General features: G+C 37.7%; 1 protein-coding gene across 3 annotated transcripts in view; it reads left to right on the forward strand.

The window, feature by feature from the left end:
• Positions 1-13,802, forward strand: part of TMTC1 (transmembrane O-mannosyltransferase targeting cadherins 1) — a 283,499-nt gene that overhangs the window by 222,271 nt on the left and 47,426 nt on the right. For all 3 annotated transcript variants that reach the window (XM_030804535.1, XM_030804536.1, XM_030804537.1), the window contains one exon: positions 4,254-4,397. In XM_030804535.1, the coding sequence (XP_030660395.1) occupies positions 4,254-4,397 (144 nt within the window). The remainder of the gene's footprint in view (positions 1-4,253; positions 4,398-13,802) is intronic.

The following is a 13,802-nucleotide window of genomic DNA, read 5'->3' on the forward strand; positions in this document are numbered from 1 at the left end:
TCTTTTGTTCCCGCCTTCTATTTTTTGCTTAGACAAATGTTCCTTCCCAGGGACTTTCTCCTATTAACATGATGACATTCATTCTTCAGAGATAAGATGAGAGGAATAATGTCCTTGACTGCCTACTCTATTAATTCTACTTAAGGAAATGGCACTAGATAAAAATTAAGAACCCCTAAAATGCTTAAATGGATATTGTTTATCCAGAAACTAAACTACCCAATACTTGAACACAAATTTTTCTTCAGCTCATAGAACCACATCTCTATATGCATGTATTTTTTTTTAATCTTTATTTTTATTTTTTTGTAGAGACAGGGTTTTGCCATGTTGCCCAGGCTGATCTCAAACTGCTGAGTTCAAGAGATCTGCCAGCCTTGACCTCCCAAAGTGCTGGGATTACAGGCATGAGCCACCTCGTCCGGCCCCATATGTTTCTTTTTAATGAGGAAATAATAAGCCTCCTTGTACCCCAAAACCATTGGACAATATAACTCATTTGCTCTATAATAAATTTTAAAAATTAAATTCATCCAGGATGGAGCGCAGTGGCGCAATCTCGGCTCACTGCAAGCTCCGCCTCCCGGGTTCACGCCATTCTCCTGCCTCAGCCTCTCCGAGTAGCTGGGACTACAGGCGCCCACCACCACGCCCGGCTAATTTTTTGTATTTTTAGTAGAGACGGGGTTTCACCGTGGTCTCTATCTCCTGACCTCGTGATCCGCCCACCTCGGCCTCCCAAAGTGCTGGGATTACAAGCGTGAGCCACCGCGCCAGGCGACAGAGCGAGACTCCGTCTCAAAAAAATAAAATAAAATAAAATAAAATAAAAACAAATAAAATAAAATAAAAATAAAAATTAAATTCATCAAAATAATAATAAATAGCAAAAGAGTCTTCATAAACAATTCAAATGTTGAAGAATACTGTGAGAAAGAAAATCCAGTGAGTGCTCTTACAAACAGGCCTGAAACAATAGGCCTGAAAAATCACCACTGCTCCAGTTGAGCACATCTTTTGTTGAGGTATTCTGGATGGGGAAGGGAATAACCACTAGCGGGACATTTGTAAAACATTACCTGTAGAAGGCAAAGTCAAGATGGACTTAATTTATTCTGACAATTGATGTAGCAACATAGACATCTCTTAAATTATTCATCTTTCCAATAGAAAATTCCCTTCCTGGAGAGATCAGGATTGAATTAGGCCCAAGCTAATTCAAACGCAAATTTATTTAAAAAGTAAACACACAAAATAAATTTTGTCCTTGCATAGGTCTGCTGTACAGTATGTGTTTTAAGAAAATATTTACATCCGTATTTTTCTTTTTTTTAGATGTTTTTCCTGACCTGGTTATTAAGAATCCATTTAATGAAATTCAGCTTGGTTTCATAAATAATGCAAAGCTTGCTTGTGATTAGGTGAGCCTCCTCAGATACCCAGAGAGAGAAAGGATATTGCTAGCAGGCCCTTACTATTGCCGGGAATAAGCAATAGCTACACATTTTCCAGGTGGAGGGCTTTGCTGGGTTATAGAATCAGCAAGTCCCTGGAAATATCAGCAATCTCCTTCCTCGAGGAGTTGGGGATCTTTGCTAACATAGAGCCTCTTCCCTGACTATAATTGGTCCCTCCTCCTGAGCATCACGTTTCTGCAGCTCCAAGTTGGTTCTTAGAGCACAAGGCATAGTAAAGGCCTTTTCTCTTATAGTACTTCTGTTTCTCTTTACTTCTCTTCTTACTATTCGCTTTTGTTTTTAAGAGTTCAGGGTGGACTTGAATTCTGTTTCTGATTTGAAGGAAACAAAAGAGAAAGAGAAAGCCATTTCTGTAGTCAGTGACCTTTGAAATACATGGCTGTTCATTTAAATGGCAGCCGGGTCATGAGTGAATATACAACTCATGAAGTTGGGCTTAAAACTTGCCGGAGATGACCGGCTGCTTACAGAGCAAACAGGCACCTTACATGGGTGAGCCCATGGTGGAAGGTCTTATTGAATTTAGCCTGTCCTTTCCTTCAGTGTTTTCACCTCAGAAGTTCATTTCAAGGGCTCAGAGCCTTAAAGAAATAAGAAAAAGAGAACGTCTTAAGAAATTATCTCCTCCAAGAAAAAGGAAGACACGTGTCCCAGATATGCTTTCTGTTACTGCTTGTTGTAAAGGAAATAAGGAGTATGGAAATTGGCTTCATCGTGTGCATGGGACAACCCTTAAATCTTTTGATGGTTACAGTGCTTTGCTGAACATACAAAGCAAACAAAAACCAAAGCTTCTTTAGAAGAATTCGAGTCCTGGCTGTGATGTGCTCTGCAACCACTTCCAAAGTAATTCTTAGACACAAGCTTCGCGGGACACTTCCCTGGGCATAGAGTGAAGGGACAGGTACAGAAACATATCTTGCCCTCATCATAGCCTCATATCTTCTAAAGGCTTCTCAGAGGGAGCACCAAGCACTTGTCTCCCAGGAACTGAAGTTGGATGTAATGGGGCCAGTATAAGAGACCCTTAAGTTGTCTATGCTAATTAAAAGCTGTCAGAGAGAAGCAAACAACAGCGCATGTGCTGGCTCAGTGTGCTCTCTGCCAGACTTCCTCTAAAGATCTCTCTCCTAACAGCCTCCAAAGCTTCTGTGAATAATTAGGGCTTTCAGGCTTTGGGAGGATGTAATATTCATTTGAATTGATTCTAGCCCTTGTCAGTCAAGAGGAACATTACAGAGTACCTTCCTGGAAATATTAGTTCTGAGGGATGTTTATAGCTGTTCTGTAAGGGAGTAGGGAAGGGTCAAATAAACTTAAGAGACTCTGGGTAGAGCAAAGATTAAAAAGCTGTGCAACTTGTCTTCCCTGTCCTTTTAATAGGAACCTCTTCTGTCCCAGAATTAAACTGATCTTCTCAGAAGGTACGGAACAGGGGGCAAGCATGGCATTTTATTGTCAAGGGGCTTGACAAGTACAGATCCTGTTTTTATTACTTGGGCATTATCTTGGCATTTCTACATTAAAAGCCAGCTCCACTGGCTTATTCAAAGTACTCTGGGTGACAGAGATGGAATAAACCTACCAGAGTGCTAACTATGTCCCCTCTGAATGTATCAAAAACAATTGAATTACGGAGCTGTGTGGATTTGGCTTCTTTATAGTTTTGAGTTTAGGAAATAAATTGGTTCCTTTCCTACCTTAATCAGTATAAATTTGATATAATGATGTCCACCTCATCCTCTTTTACCTTTGCTTTTGAACATTAGGAATGCTATTTTTGACTTCATCGTACCTTTGGATTTTTTTGTCTTTAAGTGTTCTAAGTTCTTAGTATTTTCTGTGTGAGACTGTACTAGGACAGGTGGAACCAAATTGCAGTAGGAGGGGGGAAATGAGATAAAATGGAAAAAAGAGAAGAGGAGGCATTTTGGAGATTAAGTTTATTTTTATGGGGTAACATTATATATCATCCTTTCTCAGTCATTGCAGTCTTACCAATGCTCTAATCTAAAGATGTTTATGGACCAGGCGTGGTGACTCACGCCTGTAATCCCAGCACTTTGGGAGGCTGAGGCAGGTGGATCACCTGAGGTCAGGGGTTCGAGACCAGCCTGGCCAACATGGCGAAACCCAGTCTCTACTAAAAATACAAAAATTAACTGGGCGTGGTGGCGGATGCCTGTAATTCCAGCTACTTGGGAGGCTGAGGCAGGAAAATCGCTTGAACCTGGGAGGCGGGGGTTACAGTGAGCCAAGATCGCACCACTGCACTCCAGCCTGGTCAACAAGAGCAAAACTCCATTTTTTTGTTTTTGTTTTTGTTTTGTTTTTAAAGATCTTTATGAAGATTCCTCCTCAAAGGATCGCTCAGCATCTGGTATAAATAGTGGACCCTGCCCAGGCAGCTGGTCAGAGGCCCCACCGGGCCACAAACTCAGCCTAGAAACTTAGCACCTGAGGCAAGGAGGATTTTCTATCACAAGAAGTGGAAAGTAATCTTATTAAATGTCTTTAACCCTGGTAGAGCCACATACTATTTATTCTTGTACTATTTAAGAATTATTTAATTATAAATATGTGCATCCCTGCCCTAACTGTATACTTTCAGCTTCAAAAGTCGTTGACCAGTAAGATTGGACACAAACCATTCAAGTACAAGGATAATTCAGTGTTTCATTTTGGCTCTTCATACTTGGGGGAAAAAGAACAAGCAAATTGTGCCCAACTTAGAAGTTTTTGAACCATCACAGCTTAATATTTTTAACTTTTCAGGTTGTATCCACGCCATGCAAGTGCACTGAACAACCTTGGAACACTGACGAGAGACACAGCAGAGGCAAAGATGTACTATCAGAGGGCTCTCCAGCTCCATCCACAGCATAACCGGGCTCTTTTCAACCTGGGGAATCTCCTCAAGTAAGTGGGATATTTACCATCGATCAGGTGGCCTTATGATTCCAGGAAACTCTTTCCTTCTCAACACTCATTTGATTGTGCTGCACTTGCCTCTCTCTGGAGCCGAATAATTAGGGTTTTCAGACTTTGGGAGGGGGTAACATGCATCTCAATTTCTTTTCCTTATCAGTCAAAAGCTGTAATTTCCCAGAGTGTCTTCCTGGAAATAGTAGTTCTGGAAGATTTTCATAGATTGTCTCTAAAGGAGTAAAAATGGAAAAGTGTTATGTGGTCAGATAAATCGAGAACATGCTGAGCTAAGCAGATTGATGGCAAGAAGCTTAAATATGCTAATATTCTTTGTGAATCTTCAAGAAGGGACTGTGGGATAGTCATTTTTGTCTTTTCTTTGTGTGTGTGTGTGTGGAGGGAAGGCATTTCCGAAGACAAATATTCCATAATATACTTGAGGAAAAGCAGCATTCTCTGAAGGTATAGACAAATGGTTAACCATACTTCTACCCAGTTTGTGTTGTAGGTGAGAAATAAAGTGAGGCTTGCCGGAATTAGTAGTCGGAATTAGTAGTGATGACTTTGGTGCTTAGGAATAATTCTCAGACATAACCTCTAGTGTTTGCTTTTTACTTGCTGCCCTGATAAAGGTTGATAGTGTGATTAAAGTTACTGAAGACGACAGTAAAGGGTGCTTTTGCATCTTGTGTGTTTATTAATATAGTCTAAGCATGTTGGTGATGGTCCAGACAATGATAGTAGTAACAGTGGTGGTAGTTATGGAATTTAGCTTCTAAACTTAAAAAAAAAAGGTTAACAAACATCAGAAATGGAAATTTAAAAGGTAAAAATGACCAGAATTGGAGAGTAATAATATGTTTATCTGTGCTTGTCAGAATGCTGACAATCCACATGGTTGCTGTTGGTGGGAGTGTAAGTTAGTTCAACCATTGTGGAAGACAGTGTGGTGATTCCTCAAGGATCTAGAACCAGAAATACCATTTGATCCAGCAATCCCATTACTGGATATATACCCAAAGGATTATAAATCATTCTACTGTAAAGACACATGCACACATGTGTTTATTGCAGCACTATTCACAATAGCAAAGGCTTGGAACCAACGCAAGTGCCCATCAGTGATAGACTGGATAAAGAAAATGTGGCACATATACACCATGGAATACTATGCAGCCATAAAAAAGGATGAGTTCGTGTCCTTTGCAGGGACGTGGATGAAGCTGGAAACCATCATTCTCAGCAAACTAACACAGGAACAGAAAACCAAACACCACACGTTCTCACTCATAATTGGGAGTTGAACAGTGAGAACACATGGACACAGGGAGGGGAATATCACACACTGGGGCCTGTTGGGGGGTAGGGGGCAAGAGGAGGGATAGCATTAGGAGAAATACCTAATGTAGATGACGGGTTGATGGGTGCAGCAAACCACCATGACACATGTATAACTATGTAACAAACCTGCATGTTCTGCACATGTATCCGAGAACTTAAGTATAATTAAAAAAAAAAGAAAGAAAAAAAAATTACTGGGCCTGGTGACTTGTGCCTTTAGTCCTGGCTGCTTGGGAGGCTGAGGCACAAGAATCACTTGGGCCTGAGAGGCAGAGGTTGCAGTGAGCTGAGATCATGCCGCTGTACTCTAGCCTGGGTGACAGAATGAGACTGTATCTCAAAAAAAAAAAAAAAACAAAAAGGATGTTGGAACTGAATCCTAAACCCTTTATAGATTGTGAAGCAGTGAAATATAAAATCAACTGATGTAAAATTTTTCTTGAATAAATTTTAGAGCTGATAAATTGGCAACATTTGGATCCTAGTATACTGAAACATAGGTCTTACGTTGGATTCCTTTCTGTATGACTAATAAATTGGTCCTAGATGGGATAAGAGGAGCCTCTGAAAGAATGAGGATAATATAGAGTAGAAAATAAAACACATTCAGTGTGCTGCTTTATGCGTATATTTTATTTCATCTATATGTTTGAGACAGAGTCTTGCTCATTCACCCAGGCTAGAGTTCAGTGGTGTTATTATGGCTCACTGCAACCTCTGCCTCCCAGACTCAAGTAGGTGAGACTATAGGCATGCCCCTCCATGGCTGGCTAAGTTTTTTGTATTTTTTATATAGATGGGGTTTTGCCATGTCACCCAGGCCGGTCTAAAACTCCTGGGCTAAAACAATCCATCTGCCTCAGCCTCCCAAAGTACCGGGGTCATAGGCAGGAGACACTGTGTCTGGCCTGCTTCTTTGTATATGTATAGCACAATACAGGTTTTAATTATCGTTAAGTCTACAATTTGTAATTTTATTTGACCCACCTTAATATACTGCTCTGCTTTTTCTTACTTTTAGTCTTGTTAGAAGTAAGAACATTCAACAGTCTTTTTCCATGCCCAAATCCCTACTAACAGCAATATTAAAACTAATTGTGTATTTTAAAAAAAAAAAAGAAAGGAAAAACAACTGATAATGAAGACAAGTGTACAACTGTGGTGCAAAAAATATTTTAGTTCTAAGAGGCTCTTTTTAAAAATAGCAAATCAAACACTGTGACAAAAATTAGACCTAGTTATTGTAGATAGCTAGATACAGATCATCATCATGTTGTTATTTCACTCTGCCACTCTTATGCGCACGTATTTCTTTATGTGAAGTTCTAAGGATTTGTGTTTTAATAAGTCATTGTTGCATCTGTATATGTCCTCTTAAGAATCCAAATAACGTACTGGTTATATAAAATCCTGTAAATGTCTTTTGGCGTACCTGGATTATATAGCGCTACATCCAAAAATCATATAGATGAGTATTTTTTCCATAGAAGCCAAATATAAAGGCTTGGCTACAAAATGGCGTTTCTTGTTAGGAATGCTATTCTACAGTTAACGATCATAATATGGTGCTGAATTTGGCTCTAATTGAAAATAATGGCAGATACTCTAATAAGTTTCATTTTGCCAAGACCTGAGCAAAAGATGGATGCTCTAACTTCCCTTTTTTCAATTCACATCTTATCACTGCTAACATCTTAAATTAGTACATGTGAGTTAAAAATGCATTTTGGAACTTGGCAATAGCTACTTTTCACAGTAAGAGGAGTTATTCGGTAACCAACATAGGATTTTTTTCCCCCTCTCTTTTTCAGTAAAAATCAATTCTTGATGATGATCCAAATCAACAACAATGCTTTACATTTGTATAAGACTTTACTGTTTCCTGAGTGCCTTTTTTTCATGATGCCCTTTCAATGAGTCTTTACAGTGAATAGGAGAGAAGAGAAAACAAGTTCCTAAGAAGTGAACAGAGGTCCAAACAAGTTACCCTTGTTTACCCCTCTTGCCTGTTACACCATAGAGCCAAGTGGCTGTATCTCGGCATAGGTCAGTCATAGAATTCAGTAGATTAAAATAATGATAAGAGCTAACACTGAAATGCTTTCCAGTTTACAGATAAGTTTCTTTTAATATTCATTATTTAATCTTTAAAACGATCTATTAGGAGATATATTGCCTTCCTCATCCCCATTTTACTGGTGAGGAAACCAAGGTTCAGAGGTTTTATGTGACCTTGGCTCAGGCTATGGCAGAGCCAGGATTGAATCCCTGCCCCGAACTCCTTTTCCTGTTCACTTTCCATTACCCACGTGCCCAAATAGCTTTCCAATCCAAACATTACTTAATATTGAACTGTTTAATGGCATGCAATTGCCTTCTGGGAGAAAAGACCACCCTGCGTCTCTCTTAAAGAAACAGCAAATTTAATTTACATCACCCTGAGGTTATGTTGCTAAGTAACAGAGAGAGGTGACCCAGAAAATAGCACTTAGATAACTAAGCTTTATTTCTGCTTACCTTAATACATTTCTGAGCCATAGCAATGGGTCAAAAGCAAGAAGAGGATAAAAACACTTTAAATTTGATTTTACTTAATCTGTTTTACTATTTATTCACTTTAAGAGGTACACAATATTGATTTCTCCATTGAGTTAACTTTTGAGTTATTGAGTTAACTTTAAAAAATTGTATCCTTCTTTATATTCTGGAACTTAATGCTCATTCTGAGAATCCAAGTTATCTCTTTAGATGTGAACAGTTTATATTTGATAATCCCTGAGAGGAAGCACTATCATTATTCCTATTGGATTAATAAGGAAACTAAGATTTGGAGAAAATAAGTACATGCCAAAGTCCCTTAGTGAGGGAACAGAAGACACAGAATGGAAACTAGATCTGCCCTGTCCCTTCTGCCCCTAACCACCGCACTCTACTGCCTCCTTGTGGCCCACCTGAAAACTGGGCTACAGCCTGCAGCATCACTGCCCAGTGGAAATGACAGCCATACATGTAGTTTACATTTTTTTAGGTAGCCATACTATAAGACATTTTAAAAAGTGAAATTATTTTTAATAATATTTATTTAACCCTAATGTATTCAAATTATTTTAGCATGTGATTAATATTAAAACAATTTTTAAAATTTAATGTAAAAAATTGCAAATATTACTGAGATGGTGTGCATTCTTTTTTTTTTTTTAATGAAATCTTTGGAATGCAGTGTGTGCTTTTACACTTACAGCACATCTCAGACCAGCCATATTTCAAGTGTTCAATAGCCACATGTAATTTGTGGCTACTATATTGTACAACACAGATGTTTATTAATAACCTTGACTTTGAAAGAAATATGAGTCTTTGTCCAGGCCAGAAGCTCTAAATAAGATGTGACTCTGTCAGAGCATCCAAGGCAATCTTATAGCAACTCATTTGAATTCTTGGAATTATATGACAGACGGCTTTAGACCCATTCATAGCAGCAGACTTCACTGAGTGTTATCCAAATATATCCGGCCCCTTTTATGACCATTTCACTGGACTTTGCAGCTAATATGTTATGATGCTGTGCAGCACATTTACAGTGTGAGAGGTTGATAAGAAGCAGCTTTCCATGCCAGCATTCTTAATTTATATTAATTCTTGTTGGCTTTGCTTAAAATTTAAAATTTTAAAAAAAAAAAAGAAGAAAGAAAATAGGCAAGATTAGCATGAACTTTTTATGGATGAACAGAGCAGAAGTCCCTGATGGCTCAATAGAATATAATAGAATATTTAAATTCAGGATATGGGAAAAATATTTCTGTGAATGCTCGGTTAAAATAGCTGTTGGTGTTTATTACTGAAATGGAATATAAAAAGAACTTCTTGAAGAACCATGTCATACCTCCCTTATTGCCAAAACTACCTTTTTTTCACATAATAGAATATGAGTGTTATATAGGTATTACAATAAATCTTATAATCAAAACTCAGAGGAAAATGTAATGGAATGTCCAATAATTGAACTATATAGAAGATGAATTTGATAACAGCATGTATCTGATTTATTTTAGTCTGATCCTTTAGAAAATTGAATATCTAAAAAATATTAGGAGGCAGAAATAAGGGTAACCATTATCTTTAAGTGCTAGGGATGTATTTCCTAACACCTTTGGCACTAGCCACACAAACTTTTATTTCATGAAAAGGAAGTTGATACATTCAAGATAGTAGTTTTTCTCTACCTTTTAACTGAAGCCCCGGAGGTAGACAATGCCAGCCACATGGATAAAGAAAACTTTTTGACACCCTTACTACCACATTAGTTATACCAGCTTCAGATGCGCATTTTATGCATCCTCCTCTTAGCGTGAAATTCTGTTCCCCACTCTCCACCCCTGTGGTAGTGACCTGTTCCCTCCACCTTTAGTTACTTCTAGTCCCAATCCCATTACACTTGCTCCCCTTCATCTTTGTCCAAATCATGTTTGTTTCTCTCTAGCTCTGTCTCTCTGCTCTTTTTTTTTTTTTTGAGATGGAGTCCTGCTCTGTCTCCCAGGCTGGAGTGCAGTGATGCAATCTCCCTGCTCTTTTAAAGCCCAGTCCAGCATCTCATAACACCATCCTCATCACTGCCATTTCACAGCTTCTTGTACCTTCTTCCGTCATCCTCAGGGACTTGAGCACCAGGGCAGTGACTCTCCATTGCTCACCAAACTATGCTGCCCTCTTCAGCAAGAAGATCCATCAACCAGTTCCTGTGCTTCTGTCCCTTCAGGGCCCCCCATTTATGCCCTACCTTAGCATTTACCAACGTGGCCAGGCCACTGGCTTTTTAATTATGCAGACTTTGTTGTTCTCTAGCACTTGAACTCTGAAATGCTTCTCTTTGAGCTTAAACTCTTACCTCTGTCCTCCCTTCCCTTTTCCCTACTCTCTCACTCCCGCTGACACTTTAAAGGGGTCATGATTATGACCTGCCACCTCCTCGCTCCTCTCTCTGTTCAGTTGCCTTCTATTAAGACCTGAGCATCAACATAGCTTCCGTGACAGGTGCTATTCTCCCGCTCCCTCTTTCCTGCCGGCCCTGCACTTGATCACTGTTAGAACCTCTCTTCTCTCTGATTTTTGTATTCATAATTTATAACCCTATCTCTAATTTATCTGATGTATTTCAGTAATGCACATGACATTAACTTAGACTCTTTCACACTTTTACCAATATTTACCTGCCTGACCAGGCCAACCCAAGTTACTTCACTACCTGTATTTTGCTTTCCCTAGACCGGTATTTCTCAGGGTTTTTTTTCGTTATCATACTCACCTCTTTTAAGGAGCTTTTTAAGACATTTTTTCTTATCAGCTTTCTCCCCAATTAAACACTCAAGAATAAGATTTGTTACATAGGATTGAGCTTGGAAAGACTACAAACCATTGTAATGTCTATGATTATTTTTCACCACCACCATCCCCACCCCAATAAGCAATTTTCACTCCTGTAGAGAATGTAGGACTCTAGACCGTCATCCAATCTATCAAAGGATAGAGGAAAAAAACAGAAATCTGAGTTGAATGGGATCCCTACATGGAAAACAAAACCATGATTAGGGGTAAGAGCTGTTGAAAATGCATTCCTTATGGTCTTTTATGTTATCTCCTGTTTCCCTAATGCATGAATCCTCTGTTCCCCTCCTCAGTGCCCTGTACACACACCCAGAAGACAACTTCATCCCTTACTTTTACTTAGAATATTCAGGTCATTCAAGGTGGAATATTACAGTTTCCTTTCTTTCCATCTGAAAATTTCCTGCATGTTCACAGACTCCCGCTTACTTTGCTCTCCCATAGAAGAAACCCTTACTAATATCTTGCCTCCTTCATGAGGCTAGTGTTTATACCTGTGTTTATGTGTTTTTTTAAATTGAGGCATAACTAACATGTATTAAAATGCACAAATCTTAAGTGTTCAGTGCAATGAATTTTGACAATTTTATGTGCTCTTATAATTATTCCCAAAATAACATAGACAATTTCCATCACCCCAGAAAGACCTTTCATACCTTCTTCCAGTAAATTTCCACCTCCCCTGAGGCAATCACTGTTCTGATTTTATTTTTTTTTTACGATAAATTAGTTTGGCCCTAGAACTTTATTTTAAAGTGATAATTTGGTATGTATTTTTGGCATCTGGATATTTTCACTTAGCACAATTTTTTAGTCTTATCCATGTTGTTACATATTTCTTTTTATTGCTGAGAAGTATTCTATCGAAATTAATCTTACATAATTTGTTTATCCATTTACTGTGGGTGGATACTTGGTTTGTTTACAGGTATGGGTTATTATGGATAAAGCTGTTGTGAATATTCACTTCCCAATCTTTGTATGTTCATTTTTCTTGGGCAAATACATATTTATTTATATAAATAATATATAAATATATAACATATATTATAATAATATATAATTTATATATTTAATTTATTAATTTATATATTTAATTTATTTAAATATCTTACATATTATATATTATTTATATATTATATAATATATAAATAAATATATTAATATTTATACATTACATATTTTTATATAATTTATATATTTATATATTATTTATATGTAATATATAATATATACTATATTATTTATTTATATGTAATATATAATATATACTATATTATATATTTATATATTTATATGTAATATATAAATATATAATTATATATAAAATTATATATTTATATGTAATATATAGATATGTTATATGTAATATATATTATATGTAATACATAAATATATAATTATATATAATTATATATTTATATGTAATATATAAATATATAATTGTATATAAAACTGTATATTTATATGTAACATATAAATATATAATTATGTGTACAATTATATATTTATATGTAATATATAAATATATAAATATAGGTGTAGAATTGTGGGTGTTTCTTTAATGTTTTCAGAAATTACTGTATTAGTCTGTTCTCATATTGCTAATAAAGACATACCTGAGACTGGGTAATTTATGAAGAAAAAGAGGTTTAATGGATTCACAGTTTCACATGGCTGAGGAGGCTTCACAATTATGGTGGAAGGTGAAGCAGGAGCAAAGACACATCTTACATGGCAGCAGGCAAGAGAGCATGTGCAGGGGAACTGTACTTTATAAAGCCATCAGATCCCCATGAGACTTTTTCACTAGCAGGGCAACAACATGGGGAAAACCTGCCCCCATGATCCAATTACTTCCCACCGGGTCTGTCCCACAACATGTGGGGATTATGGGAGCTGCAATTCAAGATGAGATTTGGGTGGGGACATAGCCAAACCATATCAATTCACAAACAGTTCTCCAAAATAATTGTGCCATTTTTCACTCCATCGGCAATGGGGAAAGATTCACTGGGTCCATATCCTTGTGAACATCTGGTGCTGTGTTTTAGCCATTAGTGGTCATTAGTGTAGAATCCACATGTGTTCCTGATTCTGTTCCTCTCCTCTTCTGTTACCATAGGCTCTCTCTCAGGTCTTCAGATTCTCCCCAGTCCACAACTTCAGCATGCCCCAGATCCCCCTAGGGAATCTTTCTCAGTAGAGGTGCTCCCTCTAGTTGTTGTCTTCACTCTTTGCTTTTGATCAAATTGGCAAGAAGAATGGTTAGCGCCTGGTGCTTCTCCTTCTTTCCACCTGTTCACACAGCTGTCTAGTGCATTCACTGCTCTGCCAGCTTTTACTCCCTTAGTTTCTCTGCAGTGAAGAATATGACACTGTTGATCTCTGTCTGATTTCGAAGCTCTTTATTTCATTGCTTCTATCACAGTGCAGTATTTTCTCTTCCAAATCCAACATCTGCTCTTCTTAAGAAATTCACTTCATATCCATTGCGTACACACATAGAGTCCAAATGTCTTAGCATTCAGGGCTTTCCATAATCCTGCCACTTCCCTCCTTATTCTTCACTCTTCTCCCATATTGTGTAAACCCAGACCCCAGCCAGATTAGCCATTTGTCAATGTATGAGAAATACTAACCTGCCAGGTTACATTTGAGAGACTGTGACTG

This window comes from Nomascus leucogenys, chromosome 23, assembly GCF_006542625.1.
Source record: "Nomascus leucogenys isolate Asia chromosome 23, Asia_NLE_v1, whole genome shotgun sequence".
In the NCBI taxonomy this organism is placed as follows: Eukaryota; Metazoa; Chordata; class Mammalia; order Primates; family Hylobatidae; genus Nomascus; species Nomascus leucogenys.